This window comes from Capricornis sumatraensis, chromosome 10 (assembly GCF_032405125.1).
Source record: "Capricornis sumatraensis isolate serow.1 chromosome 10, serow.2, whole genome shotgun sequence".
Taxonomy (NCBI): domain Eukaryota; kingdom Metazoa; phylum Chordata; class Mammalia; order Artiodactyla; family Bovidae; genus Capricornis; species Capricornis sumatraensis.
In genome coordinates this window covers 99,882,158-99,908,788 of record NC_091078.1, presented here as the reverse complement: position 1 = coordinate 99,908,788, position 26,631 = coordinate 99,882,158, and the positions used below count along the sequence as shown (strand labels likewise).

The 26,631-nt window shown below is 53.0% G+C and overlaps 1 protein-coding gene across 14 annotated transcripts in view; it reads left to right on the top strand.

The window, feature by feature from the left end:
• The window catches only part of ATP2B2 (ATPase plasma membrane Ca2+ transporting 2), a 118,114-nt gene that overhangs the window by 60,223 nt on the left and 31,260 nt on the right, over positions 1–26,631 (top strand). For 10 of the 14 annotated variants that reach the window (XM_068982256.1, XM_068982255.1, XM_068982253.1 and 7 more), the window contains 6 exons: positions 955–996; positions 1,873–2,031; positions 5,376–5,590; positions 9,413–9,655; positions 23,172–23,413; positions 24,984–25,218. In XM_068982256.1, coding sequence (XP_068838357.1) covers positions 955–996; positions 1,873–2,031; positions 5,376–5,590; positions 9,413–9,655; positions 23,172–23,413; positions 24,984–25,218 — 1,136 coding nt within the window. The remainder of the gene's footprint in view (positions 1–954; positions 997–1,872; positions 2,032–5,375; positions 5,591–9,412; positions 9,656–23,171; positions 23,414–24,983; positions 25,219–26,631) is intronic. The other 4 variants (XM_068982257.1, XM_068982248.1, XM_068982247.1 and 1 more) reach the window with 2 other exon arrangements.

Below are 26,631 nucleotides of genomic sequence, written 5' to 3'. Positions count from 1 at the left end.
CTGCAGGGCCAGCAGGTGGGGGTAGGTGTCTAATTACCAGGTAGCAGTCACCAGTACCTCCCACCCTGTGAATGCAGCCCACACACTCTGGGCTGAGCCTGGGGAGGCAGCCTCCCACGTGGCCCCATTTACAGGGTGGGGAGCCCCAGACTCAGCACTAGACAGCATCCGACTCTGATAGGCAGAGCTGGGGTAGAGGGCACCCAGGGGTTCCCACCAAGCCAATTTCGCCTCTCTGCTGTGGCCCGAACTAGGCAACCTAGAGTGAAGAGCACACACTTTAGTGGAGGGGTGGGGTGGGGTGGCGTCCCCTTGGGTGCCATGGCATGGCCCCAAACACCTGTGGGTGCCTCCGAGCCCACTGCTGGGAGCCTCTGCACACCCTTTGCCTGAATCACTCTCAGTGAGGCTGAGGGTGGTGGGGAGGGTTGTCCATGTCGTGGCTTCGTCCTCCAGCACCAGGAGGAAGAGGAACTGGAATCATCTCTCCTGGAGCCAGAAGCTAAGGAGCACATTGACCAAATGCCTCCCCATTTTAGAATCAATCTCTCTCTCTCTCTCTCTCTCTCTCTCTCTATTTCCTTTTGCCTCTTCTCAGCCTACATAAAGCAACAACCAGATTCCAAATTCATCACTGGGGGCCTGAGATCTCTCATTCCTTCTGCTTGTGGGTCCCTTTACCCTAAAGGCTGCTGTCTAACCTGTAAAATGCTCACGGCCAACATAACCCCCACAGAAGCCCCCTCTCTGCACCGTCAGAGAATCAAGAGAGCAGCCCCCGCAGGTTTGCTCTTGCCTGGGGGGCCTCCCCGGCATCCCTGTACTGAGGGGCAGAGCCGGCTCGGCCCTCCCCAGCCCCCAACTGACATGAACGTCCATGGCCCTGTTGCGTCTTCATGTGACCGATGTGTGCTGTCTGCTCTCTGTCGTCTGTTCAAACTCTTTGTCGTGTAGGTAAAATGCAGGATGGCAGTGCGGACGCCGGCCAGAGCAAAGGTAACCTTTCGTATTGACCTGGTCCCTGCGGCCCTCCCTGCCGGTTCCAGGGGCCACAATTGACCTGGTCCCTGCGGCCCCCCCTGCCGGTTCCAGGGGCCACAATTGACCTGGTCCCTGCGGCCCCTCCCTGCCGGTTCAAGGGGCCACAGCAAAGGCAGACGTCCACGCCCACGGGCGCCTGACGTCTCTGGGCGGGAGGGTAGCTGTGATCTCGTGGTACCAGGACAAACGGAAGTGGCACTGTCCGCACAACAGTCCATCCGCAAGCCAGTGTCTCCCCTGCTTTGAGCTACATCCCCGTTCAGCTGAAGGCTTGAAGCTGGTTCTTAGGGCTCTTCAGGGGCCAAGGGGTCGGGCTCCAAGCCCACCAGTCAGGGCTGCGCTGAAGGAGCAGGGTAATGGCACCCGTGGATGAGGACACACTCTTCCACTTTTTAAGCCCGCTTTTGTCCCTTCTGTCTAGTGACTACTTAATATTCCAGCAACATGGCCCAAGGACCAACTGGGCAGAGCCCAAGCCTGTGTCTTATGTGATGCAGAAAAGCCGAGGAGCCCTTTGGGGAAGGGCTGGTGGACTTGTTCACACCCAGAGGAGCCCCCAGCCCCTTCATGCTGCAAGTCCAGGGTGGAGCTCTGTCACTCCGTGCTGAGTTCTGTGGGCCTGGGTCCAGGGTCTCCAGCAGGGAGAGGCCGACCCCCTCATCACACGGAATCTGTGCCGGCCACGCAGGGGGGCTCAGGCCAGGGAGTGAGGGTCTCACTGTGCTCCCCTGGGCAGGGGGCTGACCTGTGGGTGTGCCTGTCTGTGTGTGTGCACATGTCTGTGTGTGCGCATGTGCGTGTGTACATATGTGTGTGATCTGCCCCCTGCAGCCAAACAGCAGGACGGGGCGGCCGCCATGGAGATGCAGCCCCTCAAGAGTGCCGAGGGGGGAGACGCTGACGACAAGAAGAAGGCCAACATGCACAAGAAGGAGAAGTCGGTGCTGCAGGGCAAGCTCACCAAGCTGGCCGTGCAGATCGGCAAGGCAGGTGAGCGGGCGGCCCTGGCGGACAGCACAGGGTGGGGGGCACGGGGCACGCAGGGGCATCCCCGGGGCAGAGCCCTGCCCCTGGCTGGGCCTCAGTTACCTCATCTGCAAGGAGAGGGCTTGCATGAGACCCACCCTTGTCTGCTGTGGCAACCAATCTGAGTCCTGATGTAGCAGGCACCTCAGCTAGCACTCAGACAGGTGCAAGAGTGAAGCGCAGGCTCTGGGGGCAGCCTGCCTGCATTCTCGTTGAGCTCCAGCTCTGAGGTCTTGAGCAAGTACCTTCCCCAAGCTCCGAACCTCCGCTCCCGGTCCATGGACTTAGGCTCCTGTAGTCCCCACTTCCAAAATCACTGCAGATGGTGACTGTAGCCATGCAATTAAAAGACGCTTACTCCTTGGAAGCAAAGTTATGACCAACCTAGATAGCATATTGAAAAGCAGAGACATTACTTTGCCAACACAAGTCCGTCTAGTCAAGGCTATGGTTTTTCCAGTGGTCATGTATGGACGTGAGAGTTGGACTGTGAGGAAAGCTGAGTCCCGAAGAATTGATGCTTTTGAACTGTGGTGTTGGAGAAGACTCTTGAGAGTCCCTTGGACTGCAAGGAGATCCAACCAGTCCATTCTGAAGGAAATCAGCCTGGGACTTCTTTGGAAGGACTGATGCTAAAGCTGAGTACTCCAGTACTTTGGCCACCTCATGCGAAGAGTTGACTCATTGGAAAAGACTCTGATGCTGGGAGGGATTGGGGGCAGGAGGAGAAGGGGATGACAGAGGATGAGATGGCTAGAAGGCATCACTGACTCGATGGATGTGAGTCTGAGTGAACTCCAGGAGTTCGTGATGGACAGGGAGGCCTAGCGTGCTGCGATTCATGGGGTCACAAAGAGTCAACACAACTGAGTGACTGAACTGACCGAACTGAACTGAGCCCCCACTGCACAGGTTGCTGTGAGGAGTAAAGGAGATTGTTTACATGTACAGGCAAGGATGGTGGCTGGATGCGGGCAGACCCTGTAGGAGTGGGCTGTGCAGGCTTTATCCTGAGGATGTTGGGAGCCCTGGAGGAGGTGTGAGCAAGGATGGAGTTGAGCTCGATGATGACCACCCCCAGCTGCCATGCACAGGAAAGACTGGGGAGATGGAGGGTCATGCTAGGAGCCCAGGGAGGAGCCCCTGGTCTGAGCCCCAGCATGAGATGGTTGGATGGCATCGCCGACTCAATGGGCATGAGTTTGAGCAAACTCTGGAAGGTAGTGAATGACAGGGGCGCCTGGCATGCTGCAGCCCATGGGGTCGCAAAGACTCAGACACGACTGAACAACACCACGAGCCAGGTTTCCCAACCGAGCTGATAGCTACAGGCGACAGCTGACGACGGCTGCTCTGGCCCCCAAAGCTGAGCCCGGCTGCACTGTGAGCCCTGCCTGCCCGACACAGTCTTGGCCTCCCCGCCTGGGTAAGGATATGGCAAACACCATGGCCTCCCCACCTGGCTGCCTGCTCCTCCACGGCTGTCTCCCAGCTCTAATTATAGGCACCGCAGTATGGAGAAGAGAGGCAAATTGCAGGCTTGGCCATCTATATTTAAACTCAGGAGCCTGGTGACAGCTCCCGGCTGCCGGGAGCTTGGCTTCCCGCCCCTGCGACTGTCAGACGGGGCTCGAGCTGGCTCTTCAACTCCACAGCTGGCAGTGGGGGCGGGTGGCAATGGGTCCGGGGATTTCCTCCGTCCCCACCACAGGGAAGGCTCCAAGGCAGCATGGTGCTGGAGGGCAGGGAGCAGAGCCGTGAGAGGCATCCCATGGCCTTCCCTGTCCTGGGTCACTGCCTCCACCACTCAGTCAAGCCCTGCCAGGCGTGGGGCACAGAGTCACACCCTTCTGGTTCACATCCCACTTCTGCTCCTCTCCTGGGATGGATTCCCTGCAAGCAGAGCCTGAGATGGGTGGACACAGGGTTTGGGGAGGGGTGCTCTCAGGGGGAGACCTGGAAAGGGTCCGGGATGCCACAGAGCCTAGGAAGACGCAGCCCAAGCTGAGGTTTCCGGAGAAATCCCAGTCTCCACCTGATCCCACAGGGAGCTCTGGAGCATGAATACCTCTAAAGGGTCCAACCTGCACTGCAGCAAGGCGGCTGGGCTTCTGGACCCCATGTCAGCCCCTGGATATTGGCCATCAGATTGGGGTGGGTGGAACTGCCAGGCACTTTCTGACAAAGAGACGCCAGTCTCCTCTGGCAGAGGCTGCAGGTGTGGGCAGCTTCAGCTACACCCGCGCAGCACTGAGGTGGATGGGGTGGTTGGGCACATAGGGCTGGCAAGACGGATCCGGGCAGGTAGCTACCTGCAGGTACTCATTCTACAGCGCCTCCCTGGCCTGTGGCCTCAGGCACATCACCTCCCCTCCCCTCCCTGTTGTTGTTCGGTCGCTCAGGTGTGTCCGACTCTGTGACCCCACGGACTGCAGCGCGCCAGGCTTCCCTGTCCTTCACCATCTCCCAGAGTTTGCTCAGACTCATGTCCATTGAGTCAGTGATGCCATCCAACCATCTCATCCTCTGTTGCCCCCTTCTCCTCCTGCCCTCAGTCTTTCCCAGCATCGTGGTCTTTTCCAATGATACAGCTCTTCACATCAGGTTACCAAAATATTGGAGCTTCAGCGTCAGTCCTTCCAATGAATATTCAGGACTGATTTCCTGTAGGATGGGCTGGTTGGATCTCCTTGCAGTCCAAGGGACTCTCAAGAGTCTTCTCCAGCACCACAATTCGAAAGCATCAGTCCTTCGGCGCTCAGACTTCTTTATGGTCCAGCTCTCACATTCATACGTGACCACTGGAGTTATCCTCTTGGCGTGTTTGTTTGTTTCTTGTCTGCCTCCTCTTGGAACCTCAGCTTCCCAAGGGCAGGGACTCTGTCTCTGTGCTGCTGTGTCCCTTGTTCCTAACTAGGAAACAGTGTGTGCCTGAGTGAAGGCGGAGATCAGTGGTGCCCTCTGTCGATCTGCAGTGTGAGAGCGCCATGCCGGCGCTCCTCATTCCCACGCTCAGCACCTACTGCATGTCCGACACTGTGCCCGGCAATTTACACGCATTCATTGTATCTGATTCTTATAAAACCACATGGAATAAATACACATCCCCATTGCACAGAGGAGGAAACTGAGGCTCTTTGAGGATCAAGCAGTTGCCCCAAGGCCACCAAGCTGAGCTGGCATGTGAGCTAGGGCCTGCCTGACCCCAGAGCCCTCGCAGCCAACGGGTGGTCGGGTCCGCATCTCCGTTCCCAGGCCCCCTTGCCCCCCGGGGGCCCCTGACGGGCTTCCTCCCCGCCATGTCACAGGCCTGGTGATGTCAGCCATCACGGTGATCATCCTGGTGCTCTACTTCACCGTGGACACCTTCGTGGTCAACAAGAAGCCGTGGCTCCCCGAGTGCACCCCTGTCTACGTGCAGTACTTCGTCAAGTTCTTCATCATCGGTGTGACGGTGCTGGTGGTCGCCGTGCCCGAGGGGCTCCCTCTGGCCGTCACCATCTCCCTGGCCTACTCGGTGAAGGTGAGGCGTGGGGAGCAGGGCAGGCCGGCTGACGCCGCCTCGCTGGGGGTCTGAGGGGTGCCTGGCGGGGCCAGTGCCGGGGGCTGCGAGGAGAGCTAAGTAGAAAGGATGGGCACGTTGGAAGCTCCGAGAGAGGGGTTGCATGCGGGAGCTCCAAGCTCACAGGCCTCCAGGAGAGCCACACCCTGGCCAAGGGTACAGCCACTGTTCAGCCCAGCCGTGTGTCCCCTTGTAGAGATGGGGTCCGGTGTTGCCAGATACTCACATTTCTCTAAGAGAAGCCAGAAAGCTGGACTTCATATAAGCTCTCCTGATTTTTAAACACTGACAGTCAACTCAACTCTGAACAATAAATTAGACGCAGGTATTCCCTGTACAGTCGTGTCCGACTGTTTGCGACCCCATGAACTGTAGCCCACCAGGCTCCTCTATCTATATGGGATTCTGCAGGCAAGAATACTGGAGTGGGTAGCCATTTCCTCCTCCAGGGGATCTTCCCCACCTGGAGATGGAACCCGGGTCTCCTGCATTGCAGGCAGAGTCTTTACCATCTGAGGCACCAGGGAAGCCAGACCCACACTCATCCTGTCCCTTCGAATGTTGGCAGAAGTGTGGTCATCACAGAGCCGTAGGCCCCACTTAGCCACAGCACCTGTGGGACTAAGCTTGGAGTTTGCTTCCTAAAGTTCGAAAGAGATAAGCCTAAAGTAAACAGGAGGTCTGGTTTTAGGAGAGCCCCCTCCTCTCAAGAGAGGGGCTAAAAACAGGAGGTCTTAAAAGCAGTTCAGTGAAGGGCTCGTGCTTAGTGCTCCGTTGTGGCCAAGTCTTTGCAGCCCCCTGGACTGTAGCCCACCTGTCTCCTCTGTCCATGGGATTTCCCAGGGAGGAATACTGGAGTGGGTTGCCATTTCCGACTCCAGGGGATCTTCCCGACCCAGGGATCGGACTCATGTCTCCTGGCAGGCGGGTTCTTTACCACTGAGCCAACAGGGAAGCCAAAGGGCAAGTGGGCCCAGGAGTGCCTTGGGCCTGGGGGTGCTCCTGAGTGCCACCCTGATAACAGAGCCCCACGTTCCCCTGCTCCCAGGCCCATGGCCATTGGCGGAGCCCAAACACGGGGCTGTGGGGGCTGGCATCATCTCGTGAGCACAGGCGTCTGACCCTCTTGGGGGCACTTCCAAGCCAGGCTCATCCCCAGATCCCCACACCCTGGTCTCCTCATCTCGCCTCGGCCCAGTGATGGCCCCACCTTGACGGGCAGGGCCCTGTCTCCCGTTTCCCAGGGCCCCTAGGCCAGGATGTGCCTGCGAGAGCAGAGGCCAGGGCTGTCTATAAACAAGGCATTCGCTCCGAGTCGTTGGCAGAGCCGACCGAGGGCATGGTCAGTTTCCAAGCTGGAATTTGGGCTGGGCTGGCCGATGTAATTTCATACAGAAAAGAGCTCTCAGGGCAGTGCCAGGAAGTGGCAGGTCTGTGTAAGAGGACACTGTCCTTATCGTCTCCTTGTTTTGGGATTCTCTAAGAAACTCCATCCCACAAACCAAAGCCCAAACAGATCAGAACACAAGGCGGGTCGGGGGGCCTGCGGATGGAGACCTCGTGCTGCTACAGGTCTGGACCCCACAGCCACCCAGTGGAGCTCAAGGCCCCCTTCAAGGTCATACACGGCATAGGGCTCACTTACAGACCCTGTCGCCTCTGCACCTGGAGTCCGTGCCTCTGGCACCTGTACCTTCAGCTGCCTTAGGTAGTGTGACTCATACACTCACTTGATAAACTGAGTACAGCCCCCACCCGCCACCCCAGAGAGAGGCAAACTCTCCCCTTTCTGAGCCTGGGCCCACCCCTTGGCCGTGCGCGCTGTCGTGCCTGACTCTTTGTGACCCTGTGGGCTACAGCCCACCAGGCTCCTCTGTCCATGGGATGTCTCAGGCAAGAATGCAGGGGGTGGGTTCTTTACCGCTGAGCCACCAGGGAAGCCCCACAAAAGCAAGTGCCAGAACAAAGACTTGAACCCTGGACCCTCAGATTAAAAGTCTGATGCTCTACCCAGTGAGCTATCCGGCGTCCACCATCCAAAGATTAGAGGTGACACTTAGATCCTCACTGTGCAATAGGGACATGACGTATGTATGATGTTACGTTTCCTAGCAGCTGCATGAAAAAGACAAAACAGAAAGAAACATGTGGAAATCATTTTAATACTGTACCTTATTGAACCTAATATGTCCAAGTTATTATCAAGCGAACATGTAATATTTAATCATACACAAATGACTGGTGAGATTTTTACATTTCTTTTCATCATCAGCCTTCAAACCTGGATGTGAAATTTACTCTTGTAGCACATTTTACGGGCTTCCCTGGTAGCTCAGATAGTAAAGAATCTGCCCACAGTGCAGAGGACCAGGGTTCCATCCCTGGGTTCGGAAGATACCCTGGATAAGGAAATGGCAACCCACTCCAGTATTCTCACCTGGAAAATCCCATGGACAGGGGAGACTGGTAGTTTACAGTCTGTGGGGTCACAAAGAGTCAGACACGACTTAGCAACTAAAAAACAGCAACAAATGATGAGAGAAGCTGCAGGAGCACAGAATTCTACCAATAGTCATTTTTTAGTAACATGACCTGCTGTTAAAATTATTCTAGGGCCTTCCCTGGCAGCTTGGTGGTTGAGACTCCATGCTTCCAATGCAGGGGGCGAAGGTTCAAATCCTTGGTCAGGGAAAAAAGATCCCACACGTCGCATAGCCAAAAAAATTTTTTTAATTATTCTAATTGCACTCATTTTTTACCCTTGTTATAAAGGATTATAATGAGGAGCAAGAAAAAAGGAATTAGATTCCTAGGCTCAGACTAGAACATCTGACTCAGCCTTCAGCTAAATCCACCTTTTCACATGTGTTCTTGCCAGTAGGGTCACTGTGTCAGGAGGCCCTGCAGTTAAGAGTGGTGGTTCCTTAAGAATCACTTTATTTGCATTATTTGCTTGAGAACCTGGAAGAAGCTAGGAGTGTGATGCTGGGAGGAGAGAAAAGAAGGTGAATATAAGATAATTAATAATTATAGAGTAGGATTTCATTTTTGTTATAAATTTAAAAAGAAAAGATATTGTTATGTAAGATGCTTCAGTGCTCGATGATAGAATTATGACTGACTTGTTTTTTCATGCATATCTATATTTAAAAGAAACTTGTGATTTTTATTATGCAAGTTAAAGTATATAGTCATCGTAGGAAAATGGAAGCTATAGATTTTTCAAAGGAGGCAATAACAATCTCCTATAAATGTCACTCAGAAACAATGACACTAATGTTTTTGTATTTTCCACATAGTCTCCTATGTCTGTTAATACATATATAACTTACACTTCTTCACTTATGAAACCAAAGTGACCGTGAAAACCAGGCACCAGTGAAAAATGGTATCTTTGGAAAAGAAAAAACCTGCAATCAAATTAAGAACTTATTTCTGTTAGGATGTGAAAGGAAAGTATCTGAAGTACTCAAAGAGGACCCACCCTCCATTTACCATCCTTTTCACTATCTTTTCCATAAAGAATACAGACTACACCCGTAATTAATAAAGTCAATTAATCAACTCTTTTAAATGGCTCAAGTAATTTAAAAGGAGAAAGAGAAAGTGCTGTACACAAAAAAGGAACCCAGAGGCCAGACGCTCTTGAAACCCGGATCCTTCGCCCGGGAGTGAAGCAGAGCGGCGGTTGTGCCTCACTTACGGCGTGTGTACACGGTGCCCTCACCCCCAGCCCCCAGCTCCCTCTCCTCACTGTCCCCTCTCCTCTGCCCCCTCCTGCAGAAAATGATGAAAGACAACAACCTGGTCCGCCACCTGGACGCCTGCGAGACCATGGGCAATGCCACGGCCATCTGCTCGGACAAGACGGGCACCCTCACCACCAATCGCATGACGGTGGTGCAGGCCTACGTGGGCGACGTCCACTACAAGGAGATCCCCGACCCCAGCTCCATCAACGCCAAGACCATGGAGCTGCTGGTCCATGCCATCGCCATCAACAGCGCCTACACCACCAAAATCCTGGTGAGCGGGGCAGCCCCTGCCAGAGGGAGAGGCGTCCAGGGGGTGATGCAGGAGCACCTGGCTGGCGGGGAGAGCGGTTCGTGATTTTAAATCCTGCTGATGTATTTTGGCTGGTCAGATAGTGAGCAGTTGTCTCTCGTTGACCCAGCTATGATGCTTGCGTGTGTGCGTGCTAAGTCGCTTTAATCGTGTCTGACTCTTTGCAACGCTATGGACCGTAGCCTGCCAGGCTCCTCTGTCCATGGGATTCTCCAGGCAAGAATGCTGGAGTGGGTAGCCATGCCCCCCTCCAGGGGATCTTCCTGACCCAGGGATCAAATCCACTTCTCTTATGTCTCCAACGTCAGCAGGCAAGTTCTTTGCCACTAACACCGTCTGAGAAGCCCCAAAAGTGAAAGTGTTAGTCCCTCAGTGGTGTCTGACTTTTTGTGGTCCCCTGGACTGTTAACCCACCAGGCTCTTCAGTCCATGGGATTCTCCAGGCAAGAATACTGGAGTGGGTAGCCATTGCCTTCTTCAGGGGATCTCCCTGACCCAATGATCAAAGCCAGGTCTCCTGCACTACAAGCAGATTCAGTACCATCTGAGCCACCCATGGCTGGGGGTGGGGGGCAGGGGAAGATTACTGTTAATTGTGTTTTTTAGATCCTATCATTTCCCTCCCTACAAAAAAAAATATATATCTTTTTATTAGTTAGTTTCTGCTATATAATGACTCCAAAATGTAGTGGCTTAAAAGCAAGCTGTGTCTTTAGCTCACAGTTCTGTGAGCCGAGCTCAGGCTGGGCTCAGCTGGCGGACGCAGTCCCTCGCGCATCCGCCGTGGGTCACGTGCACAGCTCTGCTGATCTTGGCAGGACCGTAGGCTGATCTGGGATGACCTCAGCTGGCATGGCTCATCTCTGCTCTGTGTGGTCCCGCCTCCTCCAGCAGGCTCGGCTGGGCACTTCACGTCATTTTGCCGCGTACTATTGGTCAATACACGTCAAGAGGCCCGTCCAGATTCAAGGAGCAGGGAAACAGACCCCATCTCTAATGGGAGGGACTTCAAAGTCACATTGCAAAGGGCATGGATTTGGAGAGGGGACTCACTGTGGCCATTTACACAGCCTACCACCAGCGACAATGTAGTTATTAGTAGGGGCATTACTAGTTTTAATAAGAAAGAAAAAACACTCATATTCGTGTCTCAGCCACCTAGAGTCATCATACTAGAATCCCTGTTTGGTTCAGAAGCACAGGTTGCTGTTTTGTAATTAACCAACATTTGCGTGAAGAGAAATACAGACCGGTCCATCCAGAGCTCTGTCGGCTCCCAGATGCAGGACATTCCTGCAGAGCGAGCGTCTGAGAGGACAGCTGAGCTTTTCTGCCTGCCCTGCCAATGTGCCCTGGCCCTGACCCCTCCTTCTGCCCCTGAGCCAGCCTGAACCTTTGGGATCAGACTGGGTTGCAGAGTGCCAGAGCATGAGTCAGCAGCCAAGGGCCGAGGGCTGGGGGCGGGGGGCAATGGAGGGGCTGGTTTGCTGGAGGGAGGCAGATTCTGCCTCCAGACACTGGAGCTGCAAGAACTGTCCCATCCACTGTGGCCGAGCAGCTGCCCCCTCAGCCCAGAGCTGCAGGAGGGCTGGGGAGGCAGCCCTGACAGGAGGAGAAAGTAGGTCGGGAGAAAGCGTGCAGATGGGTGATAGAGAATGCCGGGGGCGGGGGGAGGGGGGGTAGGGGAGGGGGATGCCAGAGATGACAGCGTTTTTGTCTCCTTCCACCCCTCCCCCCACCTCCCAGCCCCGATCTGGGAATCAAGGGAGGTGGGGCGAGGCTTTATTCTGTTCCCCAGGCCTTCCTAAAATAACCAAGATGCCGTTAATGATCTCGTCCTGAAGATGTTGCGGAGAAGGGAACGGGGCAATTCCCAAAGCAGGCTTCAGGTGGTGGGGGCGGCTGTGTGGGCAGAGCCCTGCAAGATGGGCTTGGATGAAGATGTATGTTATGCAATTACCGTTAAAAAGGAGTTCTGGGATCTGCCAGGAGGGGCCACGGAACAGCTCTGCAGCAAGAAGGCTCTATTAGGCAGTGCTTCACAGTGCCAGCGGCAGAGCCACAGTTCATTTCCAGATGTGGTTAACTAGACAGTGTCCAGTGGCTTCAAGAACAGGGGTCCTCCAGTCCACCTGGGGGAAAGGGGTAGTAACTGCAAGACTGGAGCGAGCTCGGGGACCTGGGAACTGGGATTCTTGGTTTGTAAATAGACCAAGTCTCTGACCTCTCAAGCACCAGTGTCCCCTTCTGTGCCTGAAGCCTGGCATCCTGGGACCCTTGCGCCTCTCTTTCTGGGGCTCCCTTGAAAGAACCCTGGCGGTTTTCCTTTCTGTGAGCTGACAGCCATCAGTGTGGAAGGGACAGCAGAGGCGCCTGGCACGACTGGATGGTGGTTAAAGCCCACACCCTGGAGCAGACAGCCTGGGTCCAAATCCCTCACTAGCTGTGTGACTGTGAGCAAGTTACTAAGCCTCTCTGGGCCTCAGTTTCCTAGGGGAAACGATAGGAGTATTGTGAGGATGAAATGAGCTACTAAGTGGAAAGTGCTTAGCACATATTCAGCACTCAGGGCAATTAGCAGTTGTTGTTGTTGTTAGCAGTAAAACCACCCATTTGTAGCCATGCAGAGGCTAATCAATAAGTGAATAGACAGCAGAGACATCGAGGTTACAGAAGAAAGGGTTTTGCTCAAAGTTGGTGGCGAAGCCAACTTGCAGATACCCTAAAACCAGCTATTGAGTAGGGTGCCCAGATTAGGTTCTTGCTCCTTGAAACCAGTCATGCAGCATCTTTAGTACTGGTTGGTCTCAGGAAGGAAGGCCTGGAACCCAGAGGATCAGATTCACAGCCAGGACTGTCAGCCATATGGAGAGGACCTGCCCCTGTAGTCCCAGGCCCTGGGCTCCCAGGACCTGCCCTTGCAGTCCTAGAGGAATTTTGAGAAGCATCATGGGCTAGTCGGTCCAAAGTGGAAGTCCACCCACCCTCCAGACCCGGCTGGAAAATCTAGATGTGGGACATCTTTACCATGCAAGAGGAGATGGGCACGAAAGGTGCACAGTGTCCCCACGATATCCACCAGCCTTGACTGGGAAATGAGCCTGGCCTGGGAAACAGATCCTGGCCAAGGCTGTTACCCCCTGTAGGAGGGTGCTGATTCTTCTGTGTCTTCATGTGGTCTGATTGCAGGCTGTGTGCTCTGAGACACAGCTGAGTTATCTCCGCTCCCTCCAGCACAGGCTCTTGGGAAGTACTCGTTGGGTGGGTGAGGTACGTGAATTGACTGGTGAATAAATGTATGGACATGTAATCAGTGAGATGGGGACTAGGTAGGGAGAGGGATGGACGGACAGATGGAAGATGGATGGAAGGATGGTTAATAGGTGAGTAAATGGATGAGTAGGCAGATGGATGAGTGTGTGGGTGGTGAAGGGATGAGTCTGAATTGATAAGAGGCTCAGGACAGGGCTACCTCCATGTTCTACTTTCCTATTCTTGTGGCAGCAAGAAGTAGGAGTTGGCCCTGGCCCCAGTCTAAGGCTAACACCCAGGCTCTCTTGGTACCTCCAGCATGGCAAGGAAATCTTTTCTGAAAGTGCCCTCAACTCTCTACTCTCCATTGATCCAGAGACTTCCAAAGTAACTAATGGCTGTTATTCTAAAAGATTAAAAAAAACCAAAAACAACAACTAGATGTGTATTTGCAAGGGTACTTTGTGTAGGTGTAATCTGCATGGATTCATAGATCTTAGGGACCACCTGGTCCAGCCCCCTCACTTTACTCTGAAGCCCAGAAATGGGAAAGGACTTGGGCCAAGTCACCCTGTGGGTTTGCGGAGTTAGAATCCATATGTCCTGACTCCCAATCCAGTAAGCAAAGGTTAGGAGCTTCGGCTCTGAAGTCCAACAGACCAAGGTTCAAACTTCAGCTCCAGCAATTACCACCCGTGTGACCCTGAACAAGTTACCTAACCTCTCTAAGCCTTTGCTTTCCAATCTGTTAAGTGAGTATACAGTTAATCATAATCACTAGTATTCATTTAGCCAGAGAGAGTGCTGAGTGCTTAACCCATGTTGGCTTGTATGAAGACCCCATGAAGTAGGCAATGTCACGTCTCCAGCTCGTAGATAAGGACAACGAAGCTGGGAGGAGTTAAAGAGCGTGTCCAGAGAAGTTAAAGAACAGGGTCCCAGAGAAGATGAGAGGCTGGGCCAGGTTTCAAACCCACGTCTGTCCAGTCCAGAGCCTGCACAGCTCACTACCCCCACTGCTCCATGCCCAGCTCCTCTGGCCGTATACATGCCTTGAGGCAGTTCCCAGGGCTGCTGTAAGAAGTTCCAGGGCTGCTGTGAGATCAGATAAGAGGATGTATGTGTGGTTCCCAGTGTCCTGCTTGACACGTAGCAACTACCCTGTCCGTGTCAATTATTGCTCTTATTACGTCCTTTATTACTTCTGAGCCTTAGCCTCCATAGCCTGCTCTTCCAGCCACTGTCTAGCTTGACCCTCCACATCCCTTCCAGGTAGTCAAGGCAAATATGACCATTTGCATCTTTCAGCTGAGACGACAGAGCTGCAGAAACAGCAGGTGTCCTGACCCAGGTTGCTCCTGACACCAGGTGACAGAGTTGAGCCCAGAGAATCGTGGCGGAGTTGACCAGGCGGGTGAGGAGGCGCTCTGGGCAGGGCCACACAGCCTTGCCAAGGCCCAGAGGCCTTTTAGAGATGAGACAGTCTGTGGCCTGGGCGTTGCCCAGGTCTGGAATGATGGGAAGGCTGAGGGCGAGTTGGGGCGGCAGCAGTTATGCCCTTAGTGGCCTTTCTCCTCACAATGCTCAGAATCACCCAGGCACTGGTGGAGGATGGTGTGAGAGCGGAGGCTGCCGGGGCAGACCAGGAAACGGGACCAGGAGGTCCCTCTCAGGGGGCCAGCCTCAACCACACGCCCCATCCCTTCTGAGGACACCGGAATTCTCTTCTTTCCACTTCTGTTTCTAATCACTGGCAACGAAGCTTGCCCTCTGAGGCAAGCGACATGAATCATCTTTTAGTCAGAAATGGCTTCCCTGCCTCAGAAATCCTGGCGCACCCTCCGATTCTTTGTCGCCTCTCACTCTCTGAGTGTCGGGACTTCTACTGGCCGCTTCTTCCTGTCGCCCTGCTGCTTCCCAGAGCCGCAGCTGAGCTCTCAGATGGAAATAGCTCCTTCCTCAGACTTTAGAAGCACCGTGCTTTCTTTTGGAAGAACGTTCTCCTTTTCCACCCACGTTTATTCTGTGCTCTGAAACCACCCAAGCGGACTTTAATTTTTTTTATTTTATGAGCCCTCTTTTAAAGTAGGTTGACATTACAGTTAACATTTGAATTATTAAAATGAAGATGGGCACATGTGGAGTCAAACTGTTGGAAGTTCATGGCGTATATTCGGGTAACATAAACTATTGAGAGAAGAGCAAATCTCCTTGAGGTCCCTGAAGTGGTTTTCACTTCAGGGAAGGAGCAGGAAGGATTTTCCTGGCAGGATGGTTTTCCTGAATAAATAAGGCAAGCTTCACCTCGTAGAGGCTTCCTAGGTGGTGCAGTGGTAGAGAATCCGCCTGCCAATGCAGAAGACCCAGGCTTGATCCCTGGGTCGGGAAGATCTCCTGGAGAAGGGAATGGCTACCCACTCCAGTATTCTTGCCTGGAGAATCCCATGGACAGAGGAGCCTGGCAGGCTATAGTGTATAGGGGTCGCAAGAGTCGGACATGACTGAACATGCACTCACCTAGTTAGAAATTACAGGTGCTACCTCAAATTGAGGTGCCTCCATACCCCCAAGAGCCCCAGTAAAACCTAAAAGGCAGGAAGGATCTGCTTGATTGCATTTCTCATGAATCTTAGAACTAGAGCTCCTGGGAGGAGGGTGAAGTGGGGCACTAACTCTGGAAAGCAGAGAGTCAGCCCTTGAACTCAGATCTAGCTCCAAACCCAGGGTGCAAATGAATGTTCCAAGGAGCCTCAACCCCCCTGAGTCAAACCAGATCTGCGAGGGACTCTGGCCAGGACAGTGGTTCCAGAAGGCGCAGAAGACCCTGGAAGTGACTTAGCAGGGCATTCAGACGGGGAGGTGGGATTGCTCTTCGTCCTGGTCTGTGAAGTGACAGTGCCTTTGTGTTGAATTCAACAGCTGTTCTGATTCTGTTCGTTGGTTTTGTTTTTGTTCTCTTTGAAAACACTGTCCCTAGGAGAACAGTTTAAAACAAGTAACCCTGAATGGGGGAGTCTAATTTTTAACAGAACTGTTAATCCATGTATCCTCCTTCTCACTGTACATGTGCACACACATGCACCACACAGCACGTACACCATACCCACACAGGTGCCTGCACACACACACACACACATACTGCACTACACACAGCTCACACACAGCACGTACACACAGCACACACGTGCATGTGTACACACACGTACCACATCCATGCATGCACACACACACACACACACACATACACACGGTGCAGTGGTGAGCTCAAGAAGATCCCCGGGGAGTCTGCTGTCACGGGTGTGTCTCCCCAGGGCGGCTCAGCCTGTCCAGCTGTCATCCAGGACATGCACGCTGACCTGGGCCTTTGTAGCCTTCGTGAAGGTCCTGGCTCTGCCCTCCTGCCCCTCAAGGCCTAGCTCCTGAGACGCTCCTGGGGAGGCAGAGCCTCAGATAACAATTCTGGAGGCCAACATTCTGACAAAATCCCATCCCATCTGGCCTCCCGTTGGCAGCACTCCACACCCACAAACACCAAATTATTCATTTATTCATTCAACACATATTCATTGGTTACCCACAGTGGGAAGCAGAGATAAGCAAGACAGCCCTCCCCACCGCCCCCACCATGGGCTCCAAACCAGTCTCCCACCAGTTTCCTCGTTAACCAACCATCTGAAATGCTAGGGAAGACAGGCAGGGCTGCTGGGAAAGCGTTCTGTGTGGACACAGAGCTGAGACCAGCCAGGGTCAAATCCTACTATCTCAGCCACTCATGAGCTGTGAGACCCGGTCTCTCCAGGCCTCCCCATGCACCTAGGAATAATAACAGTCTGCCCCTCCTAGGAAGCCATGAGGATGTAACTGAAGATGCAAGCTTAGTGAAGAGTTTAGCAAAGGGCAAGCGGAGCTGGCATCTGGCACATAGTCCTTGCTGCAGCTGCCGAGGCTCCTGGTGGTCCATCCAGGCCTCCAGGAGGCTCCTCTGCCAGTGCCCATCCTCAAGGGGTGAGAAGAGTGGGCTCAACTGCCAGAGACCACCAGAGAGTGAAAAGTCACTTTCTAATGCGCTTTCACGAGTGCCGTCCTGTGGCCGCGGCTGCAGTTTACCGTGCTATGTCTGTGGGGTTTTGGGGGACAGAGAGAGGGTGTCGAGGGGATTTTAATATTTCAGTAAAAGACACATAACTTAAAATTGATCACCTTAACCATTTTGGTGTACACATCAGTGTCATTAAGTCCAGTCACATTGTACAACCGTCCCCACCGCCCACATCCGGAACTTACCCTCTTCCCCAGCTGCAACTCTGTTCCCTTTAAACTCTCCCCTTCCCCCTCCCCCCCCCCGGCCCCTAGCACCCACCCTGCTGCTTCCTGTCTGGATGAATGTGACTGCTCCGCTGCTGCTGCTGCTGCTAAGTCACTTTAGTCATGTCCGACTCTGTGCGACCCCATAGATGGCAGCCCACCAGGCTCCCCCATCCCTGGGATTCTCCAGGCAAGAGTACTGGAGTGGGACCATTGCCTTCTCCAGTGGCTGCTCTAGGGACCTCGAATAAGTGGCATCACACAGTATCTGTCCTTTTGTGTCTGGCTTAGTTCACTTAGCATAATGTCCTCAAGGTTCATCCATGCTGGAACATGCGTCGGAGTTTCCTTCGTTTTTACGGCTGAATACCATTCCACTGTACGTGTAGATCACACCTTCCTTATCGACTCGCCAGTTGGGTGGCCTCCATCTTTTTGGCTACTGTGAACAACGCTGCAGTAAACTTGGGGGTACAAACGTCTTCTCGAGTCTCTGCTTTCAGTTCTTTTGGGTAATATACCCAGAAGTAAAATTGCTGGATTGTACGGTAATTCCGTGTGTAATTTTTGAGGAACCTCCATGCTGGTTTCCACAGTAGCTGCACCATTCTCCATTCCCACCAAGGTTTTCCGTTTCTCCACATCCTTGCCAACGCGCGTTTCCTATTTTGTTTGGGATAACAGCGTCCTCATGGGGGTGAGGTGGCACCTGCTCGCTATATGTTTTTAAATCTCATTTTTTCAGATGTTATTTATAACTTACTGCTCTTCAACTCATCATTCCTTGTGTCTGAGCTCCAGTCACTCCCAAGCATCCCAAAACAGGAACATGAATTGCCCTCTCAAAGTTATGCTCACCCAGCTCACCCAAAGTTAGCAGCAGCCAGCACTCCCAAAGGGCTTACCGCTCATACAGGGACATGGGCAGCAAACAGCACTGCGTTGGGAATGACAGGAACTGGAGGCAGCCCCAGGCCTTTGACCAGGCTTTGCAGGAGGTTTGACCAGTAGCAAATCACTTCCCCCCAGGCCTGCCCGCTGCCCCTCAAAACCAATGCCTTAACTCTCTTACAGACTTAGAGCCCCAGAGAGCAAAGGCTCTTGCGAAGTCTACAGTAATAACAAAACCTATGGGTTTGTTGAGATTTTTTAAAAAAACAAAGCCGAAAGAAAAAAGGGGCGAGTCCCTGCTTCTTAATAATACACGTAGGCGATTTCAGAGCTCAAGTTCACAGGAACAAATTGAATTACGGAGGAGCCAGCCCTGCCTTTTGCAGCCATGGATTGTTTGAAATCCTTTTAGGGGAAAATTAAAATATTTCACAGAGGGTAATAAAATGCTGTGTGTTTGCAGGCATAATTGCTCAGCTCTCTTGGGCAAATAAGTAATTAGCCATTTTTATTTCAGTCCTCCGTGTCATCATCTTCTTTCATAAGCAGGGGGTAGGGGGAACCATTGTGGAAGACACATAAAACTCTGGAAATCACCAGAAGATTAATTATAAAATTGTAAAAAAAAAAAAGTAAATAAATATGTAAATTTTCAAAGCACACATAACCGCATGCTGCAGAGACTACAAGGAGTGCTTAATGTCTCTTTTCCCAAACATCAGAAAGAGGGAGCTGTCAGATTCTCCCGCTTTCAAGTCACATCCACACGGTGTGGGAGTGGGGAGCCTTCTGAGGCCCGCAGTGCTGGGACCTAGTGGGACGTGGCATGGAGCAGGGAGGGTACTCTCAGGCTGGACCCACAGCCCCCAGAACCCTCGGAGGAACCCGCAGCTCTGCCTTGTTCTACCATCCTTCACTACGGCCCACGATGCACTTGAAGGAGTGGGTTGATTTTTTTTTCTCAGCTGGAAATCATTTGCTCCAGCCTTTCCATGTTACACGTGGGGACCCTGAGGATGATGACTTAGGGTCCACGGCTATGTATGGCGAGGCCAGTGCCCATGACCCGCCATGTCTCAGGTCTGCTCCTGGGGCCTGAGCCTTGACTGTGGGGCAGAAGGGGCCGGCCAGGGACAGGTCCTGTTGCCATCCTTCCCCCTGCACTGCCACCCCATCCATGCCAGCATCCTCTGGGGTCTGCCTCCCTCTTACCTAGGCTGCTCGTATGAACAACACCAAGGAGGCTGAGAGTGAGGGTTTGGAGGGCTCCTGTGCGAGGCTGGTCTGAGACCCACAGAGACCCACCCATGGGGTGGGAGGGGGACACAGAATGTTCACAGACACTGTTCCTCTTCAGTGTCTCTCTGGGGTCTGCGTTTGTCCGTGGTGGCTCTCACCGCTCCCAAAGCCACCTCCACCTGGGTCGCTGCACACTGATTTTATACAAGTGGTCTGCCTGTGTGGTGGGGGTGGGGGGGGCAGCTGTGGGAGGTGAGCCCACCTGCCACGTGAACTTCCCACAGCCACCTATGGTACCATCAGCACTCACATGGAGCACCTCGTGCTTACCTGGCCACCTGTGCCTCTCACTGCCCGCCCCCAAGGCTGGTCTGCATTGAGCCATCTTGCAAACAATGAGTAAATACCTACTGTGTGCCGGGCTCTGTGCTGGCCCTGAGAACCTGGGCAGGGGATAGAAGAATACAGCTCCTACTCGGGGGTGACAAAGTCATCAACGACAAGGAGATACCTGTGCTGGTCCTTAAAGGGCGAGGGGAGTTTGCCTGGCAGGGAAAGGAGGCAGGAACGGCAGGGCTAAAGGGACAGGGTGGAGAAACAACAGCCTGTGTCCCAGCAGCCATGAGAGGAAGTGAGAGGCACTGGGGAGAGGTGGTAGGTGGTTTCACTGAGGTTCAGGGCAGAGGCTGTGGTGTCCATGCAGCCCAGTTAGAAAGGAACAACCCCCCCCCCGCCAATTCATCCGAGTCTCCTCTTTCCCCGCTGGGTCTACATGTCCGTTCTTAACATCTGCGTCTCCGTTCCTGCCCTTCACATAACTTCATTGGTACCATTCTTCTAGATTCTGCATCAGTTCAGTTCAGTTCAGTCACTCAGTCATGTCCAACTCTTTGCGACCCCATGAATCACAGCACGCCAGGCCTCCCTGTCCATCACCAACTCCCGGAGTTCACCCAGACTCACGTCCATCGAGCCAGTGATGCCATCCAGCCATCTCATCCTCAGTCATCCCCTTCTCCTCCTGCCCCCAATCCCTCCCAGCATCAAAGTCTTTTCCAATGAGTCAACTCTTCACATGAGGTGACCAAAGTACTGGAGTTTCAGCTTTAGCATCATTCCTTCCAAAGAACACCCAGGACTGATCTCCTTCAGAATGGACTGGTTGGATCTCCTTGCAGTCCAAGGGACTCTCAAGAGTCTTCTCCAACACCACAGTTCAAAAGCATCAATTCTTTGGCGCTCAGCCTTCTTCACAGTCCAACCCTCACATCTATACATGACTACTGGAAAAACTATAGCCTTGACTAGATGGACCTTAGTCAGCAAAGGAATGTCTCTGCTTTTCAATATGCTATCTAGGTTGGTCATAACTTTTCTTCCAAGGAGTAAGCGTCTTTTAATTTCATGGCTGTAGCCACCATCTACAGTGATTTTGGAGCCCCCAAAAATAAAGTCTGACACTGTTTCCACTGTTTCCCCATCTATTTCCCATGGAGTGATGGGACCAGATGCCATGATCTTCGTTTTCTGAATGGTGAGCTTTAAGCCAACTTTTTTACTCTCCTCTTTTACTTTCATCAAGAGGCTTTTTAGTTCCTCTTCACTTTCTGCCATAAAGGTGGTGTCATCTGCATATCTGAGGTTATTGATATTTCTCCTGGCAATCTTGATTCCAGCTTGTGTGTTAATATACGATACTTGTTTTTCTCTTTCTGGCTTAACTTCACTCTGTATGGCAGGCTCTGGATCCACCCACATATGTCCACTGCCATATGTAGAATAAATAGCTAGTGAGAAGCTGTTATGTAGCATGGGGAGCTCAACTCGGTGCTCCATGATGACCAAGAGGGGTGGGATGGGGGTGGGGTGGGAGGGAAGTTCAAGAGAGAGGGGATATATGCATGCATATAGCTGACTCAGTTCATGTATGGCAGAGACTAACACAACATTGTAAAACAGTTATATTCCAAAGTTTAAAAAAGAACAAACTAGTGCCCTAAATGGGGATAACTCCAAAACTGAATGTTTCTGAGAGTGAAGCAAGTTACAGAAGAATGTGTACAGCCTCCTTACCTGTCCTTTGCAACGTGTAAACCAGCACTGCACATATATACCATAAGTTAAATGGCATGAAATTGCCGATGGTTGGCCACTGTGACACAAAATTAGCAGTTGCATTTGCTTCAACCTCAGTTGAAGTCACAAAGGACGTTACATTCAGAGCATAGAATACCACCCAGCCGGGAAAAGGAACACACCGTTGAGGCATGCAGCAACTTTTCTGGATAACCAGGGGACTGTGCTGAGTGAAAAGTTTACATACTGTACAATTCCGTCTATATAACTTGCACAACATGGCAGAATTACCTGGAGCACAGATTAGGAGTTGCCGGTGGGGGGGGGGGGGGTAGGGAGGGGGGAGGGAGAGAGATGACCGCAGTCATGAGAGGGCAGCATGGGAAGTGAGTCAGAAAATATATATTAATGCATATATGTGGAATCTGGAAAAATGGTATAGATCTTATTTGCAAAGCAGAAATAGAGACACAGACGTAGAAAACAAATACATGGACGCCAAGGGGGCGGGGAGGGGGAGAATCGGGAGACTGGCATTGGCATGTCTACGCTGCTGATCTGTGTACAAACAGATACCTGGTGAGAACCTGCGGTATCCCACAGGGAGCCCTACTCAGTGCTCTGTGATGACCTAACTGGGAAGGAAGTTCAGAAAAGAGGGAATGTAGGTATACGGAAGATCCCCCAGAGAAGGAAACGGCACCCACTCCAGTATTCTCGCCTGGGAAATCCCATGGACAGAGGAGCCTGGTGGGCTACATACAGCGCATGAGTTCACAAGGAGTCAGACAGGACTTAGCCACTAAACAACAATAATATCACGTATACGTATAGCTGATTCACTTTGCTGTCCAGCAGAAACTAACACAGCATTGTTAAGCAACCATACTCCAATAAAAATTAATTATAACACATTAGGAAAACAAACCATAGGCAGTAAAATTTAAATTTTATTAAAATTTATATCCACATTGTAAATTTTTTACAATGGTTATCTCAAAACACACACACACACACACAATGGCACAGGGGAGTGTTGTGATGAACAGCTGTGTACCTTGATGGTGGTTGCCACAGGAATCTACACGTGATGCCGTTGTTCAGACCTAAACACACATAGAAGTACTTTAAAACTGGTGAGATCCGAATCCTGCCAGGTCAGTTCTATCATCGTCAACACCTTGGTTGTGTTCTCCTGGTCCGGTTGCTCAGGAAGTGAGCACTCGGGGAAACAGGATGAAGGGCATATGACACCTCTCTGTATTATTTCTTGTCGCCTGTGAATCTAGCATGAATCTCGAAACAAAAGGTTAAAACAGAGAGGGCAAGGATGAATACCAAATTTAAGTGAGAGTTTCCTTGTGGGACAATGAGTGGGTTATACAGATGCAGAGGGGTACAAGGGGGGATTCGACTTTATCTGTTAGACTTGACTTCTTAAAAAAAGAAAAATCTGAAGCGAACAAGGCCTCAAGTTCTGCAGAGCTGGGTGGTCTGTGCACAATTTTTTTTTTAATTCTGTCATCAATTTATGTTTGAAATCATAAGTCTTAAAAACCCCATCTTGGTTAATTTCCATCACCCAAGAGCCCAGACTGGGTCTGGGATGCAGAGGCCGGAGAGTGAGGGAGCGGGTGGGAGCAGCCCCACCCAGCCCCGCCGCCATGTAGTGCCCAGGTGGCCGTCCCAGTGAACCCCCGGCCTCTCCCCGCAGCCCCCGGAGAAGGAGGGCGCCCTGCCCCGGCAGGTGGGCAACAAGACGGAGTGCGGCCTGCTGGGCTTCGTGCTGGACCTGAAGCAAGACTACGAGCCCGTGCGCGCTCGGATGCCCGAGGAGAAGCTGTACAAGGTCTACACCTTCAACTCCGTGCGCAAGTCCATGAGCACCGTCATCAAGCTGCCGGACGAGAGCTTCCGCATGTACAGCAAGGGCGCTTCGGAGATCGTGCTCAAGAAGTGAGTCAGGGAGCGGTCTACGCAGGGGCCTGGCGCAGGCCGGGGGCGGGGCTGTGGGCGGGGCCGCGGCGCCCAGGGCTTTCGCTGCGGCTGCTGCTAAGTCGCTTCAGTCGTGTCCGACTCTGTGCGACCCTGTAGAAGGCAGCCCACCAGGCTCCCCCGTCCCTGGGATTTTCCAGGCAAGAACACTGGAGTGGGTTGCCGTTTCCTTCTCCAATGCATGAAAGTGAAAAGTGAAAATGAAGTCACTCAGTCGTGTCCGACTCTTAGTGACCCCATGGACTGCTGCCCATCAGGCTCCTCGGTCCATGGGATTTCCCAGGCAAGAGTACTGGAGTGGGGTGCCATTGCCTTCTCCAGCTTTTGCTGCTATTTCCTCTTAAATAGAAAAGACACTGGGGCTTGGAAAGAGGGAAGGCAGGAGGAGAAGGGGGCGACAGAGGATGAGATGGTTGGATGGCATCATTGACTCAATGGACATGAGTTTGAGCAAACTCTGGGAGATGGTGAAGGGCAGGGAAGCCTGGTGTGCTGCAGTCCATGGGGTCACAAAGAGTCGGACACGACTGAACAGCCTCTTAAATGTTCATGCAGAGGGTTCTCCCTTTCCGCCCCCAAGTCACTGTCTCATCAGGAAATTCTCCCTATTATCACCCTTGGAGCCCCCTCCTGTCACTTCTCTGAGTGTGGACTTGTTGACAACATGATTTTCATTGTTGGCCAGTCTCGTCTGACTCTAGGTGTCAGAAATAAACTCTGAGAACTAAGCAAGTCAGGCCCCCTCGCTGCACCCATTTTCCCATTTGTACCTTGAAGGGGAATCAACCCTTGTTACACATTGGAATAACCTCAGGGAGATTTCTAAACAAACAAACGCTGATTCCTGGACTCGCCCCAGACAAACTGAATTGGAACCTCTGACCTGAGGCTCGAGGTGGGGATTTGTTCTGTGCTGCCCGAGCCATCTTGATGTGACCGGTAGGGTCAGAAACCCCTCACCTAGGTTTTATGCCCTCTGAAAACCATCTTAGCTGTGAAACTACCTTTTCAGATGATACCTTGTGAAAATGAAACAAAGCAGATAGGCTCTTAGTGGGTGGCCTGAGAGCAGATACAGCAACCAGGCTGCCTGATTTCTTTTTAGTTGGTCCTGATTTCAAGTTCTTCCCTGGTAGCCCAGCTGGTAAAGAATCTGCCTGCAGTGCAGGAGATCCCAGTTCAATTCTTGGGTCAGGAAGTTCCCCTGGAGGAAGGCATGGCAACCTTCTCCAGTATTCTTGCCTGAAGAATCCCATGGACAGAGGAGCCTCACAGGCCACAATCAGTAGGGTTGCACAGAGTCAGACACGACTGAAGCAGCAAGCAGCTGCAGCGGATTTCAAACCTGCCTGAGGCCCCGTGGCCAGGACCATCCCAAGCGTCATGGGAGATGGACTGGACGGGCCCTGGATGACCGACCCAGCCAGTGGGGGGCGTCACTTGGGATGTGGGGGTGCGCTCTGAGCCCATTGGCTGGAGGGTCCTTGGGCCTTTGGCTGCACCTGACTGACCCCCCTCCCGCCTCCTCCAGGTGCTGCAAAATCCTCAACGGGGCAGGTGAGCCTCGGGTCTTCCGGCCCCGCGACCGGGACGAGATGGTGAAGAAGGTGATAGAGCCCATGGCCTGCGACGGGCTCCGCACCATCTGTGTGGCTTACCGCGACTTCCCCAGCAGCCCTGAGCCCGACTGGGACAATGAGAACGACATCCTCAACGAGCTCACCTGCATCTGTGTGGTGGGCATCGAGGATCCCGTGCGGCCTGAGGTAGGTGCCGCACCATGGCACCCCGAGGAGGGGGCGAGGCGGGGCATCCAGCCTGCTGCTGGGCGACCTGCAATACACCACCTGACCCCTCTGAGCCTCAATGTCCCTGCAAGGCCCGCTGGTCTCCTCTGGACCTTCTCGTACACTTTCAGACTGCTGAGACCAGTGAAGCCACACTTGTCTGCTTGGGCCCCGGGGCAGAGCCCGCAGCCTGGCAGGCAGTGTCGCTCTGCCGTGGGGTCTGTCCTGGAACAGTCCACTCAATCACCCAGAGACCTTCTCTCCGGGGCTCCGGGGACAGGCGTGGGGCCTGCCTTGCCCTGGAAGCCTCAGAGGAGTCAGGATTTCCTGTCAAAAATCCATGGGCCCCAATTCCAAGGTCCCTGCAAAGGAGATGCCCACTAACAAAGGTGACCACACTCAAGAAGACCCCAAACGTGGGCATCCCCGTCAGCAGTTTAGAGTTGTCTGCATGCAAACCGAGGTTCCCAGCTAGTTTTCCCTAGTGATGTAGTGGGCAGTCTGCCTTCGTCGGTTTCCAGGGCAACAGAGCGGGAAAGTTAACTGAAGGTCACACTCTCAAGTGGAAGGGAAGGAGGAGGCATTACCGTGTCCCCTCCCCACAAAGGCCGAGGGAAGTGATGTGACATGTGCATTTGTTGGGGTGCTCAGCTGACACAGAGGGTCTTCAGTCTTCTTTAGCTGATTCTGAATTCAGCTGGAGATTTGCAGGGTTGGAGGAAGATGGGACATGCGTGATCAGTTGGGATGCCCAAGCTGGAAGGGGGTTGTGAGAAGAGCAGAGAGCAGCCTTGGATCACTAACACACCGCTGTGGGCAGGCAGAGCGCACTCACTCACCCTGGGAGCCGGAAGTGGGAGCAGGACACAGGAGGGGGCGGCCCCTGCTTCCTCGAGGACTAACGCAACCGCTGGGCCAGGACGGGCTTCGATTGTGGGATTTAGTGATGGCCCCTTGGGAGTATTACAGACCAGGGTTCTCAGCCCCCTTAATCAATAGAAATCGATACGAGGCCAGACAAGGCAGTCAGGCAAGGCTTTGCTGGGGCCCCTGCTGCAGCGGAGGGGAGCAAGAACAAGTAACAGGTTTCTTTAGGGGAGAGCCCACCCCGTCGGTGGTCTTGTGAACAGGGGGCATGCACAGTACCCTGCTTTTGCTCCCAACTCTTCCAAGTGGCAATGGGGTTCTCCTGGTCTCTTTTGTATCTTGTCTATAACTCGCCCAGCTGGGCACGCATGCAGTCATTTGCCGTCTCTTATAGTTTCCTCTTAATTTGTCTTATGTACTTTCGGCTGCCCTGGATCTTCACTGCTGCGTGCAGGCTTTTCTCTAGTTGTGTGCAAGCAGGGGGTACTCTCTAGCTGTGGCGTGCAGGCTCCTCATTGTGGTGGC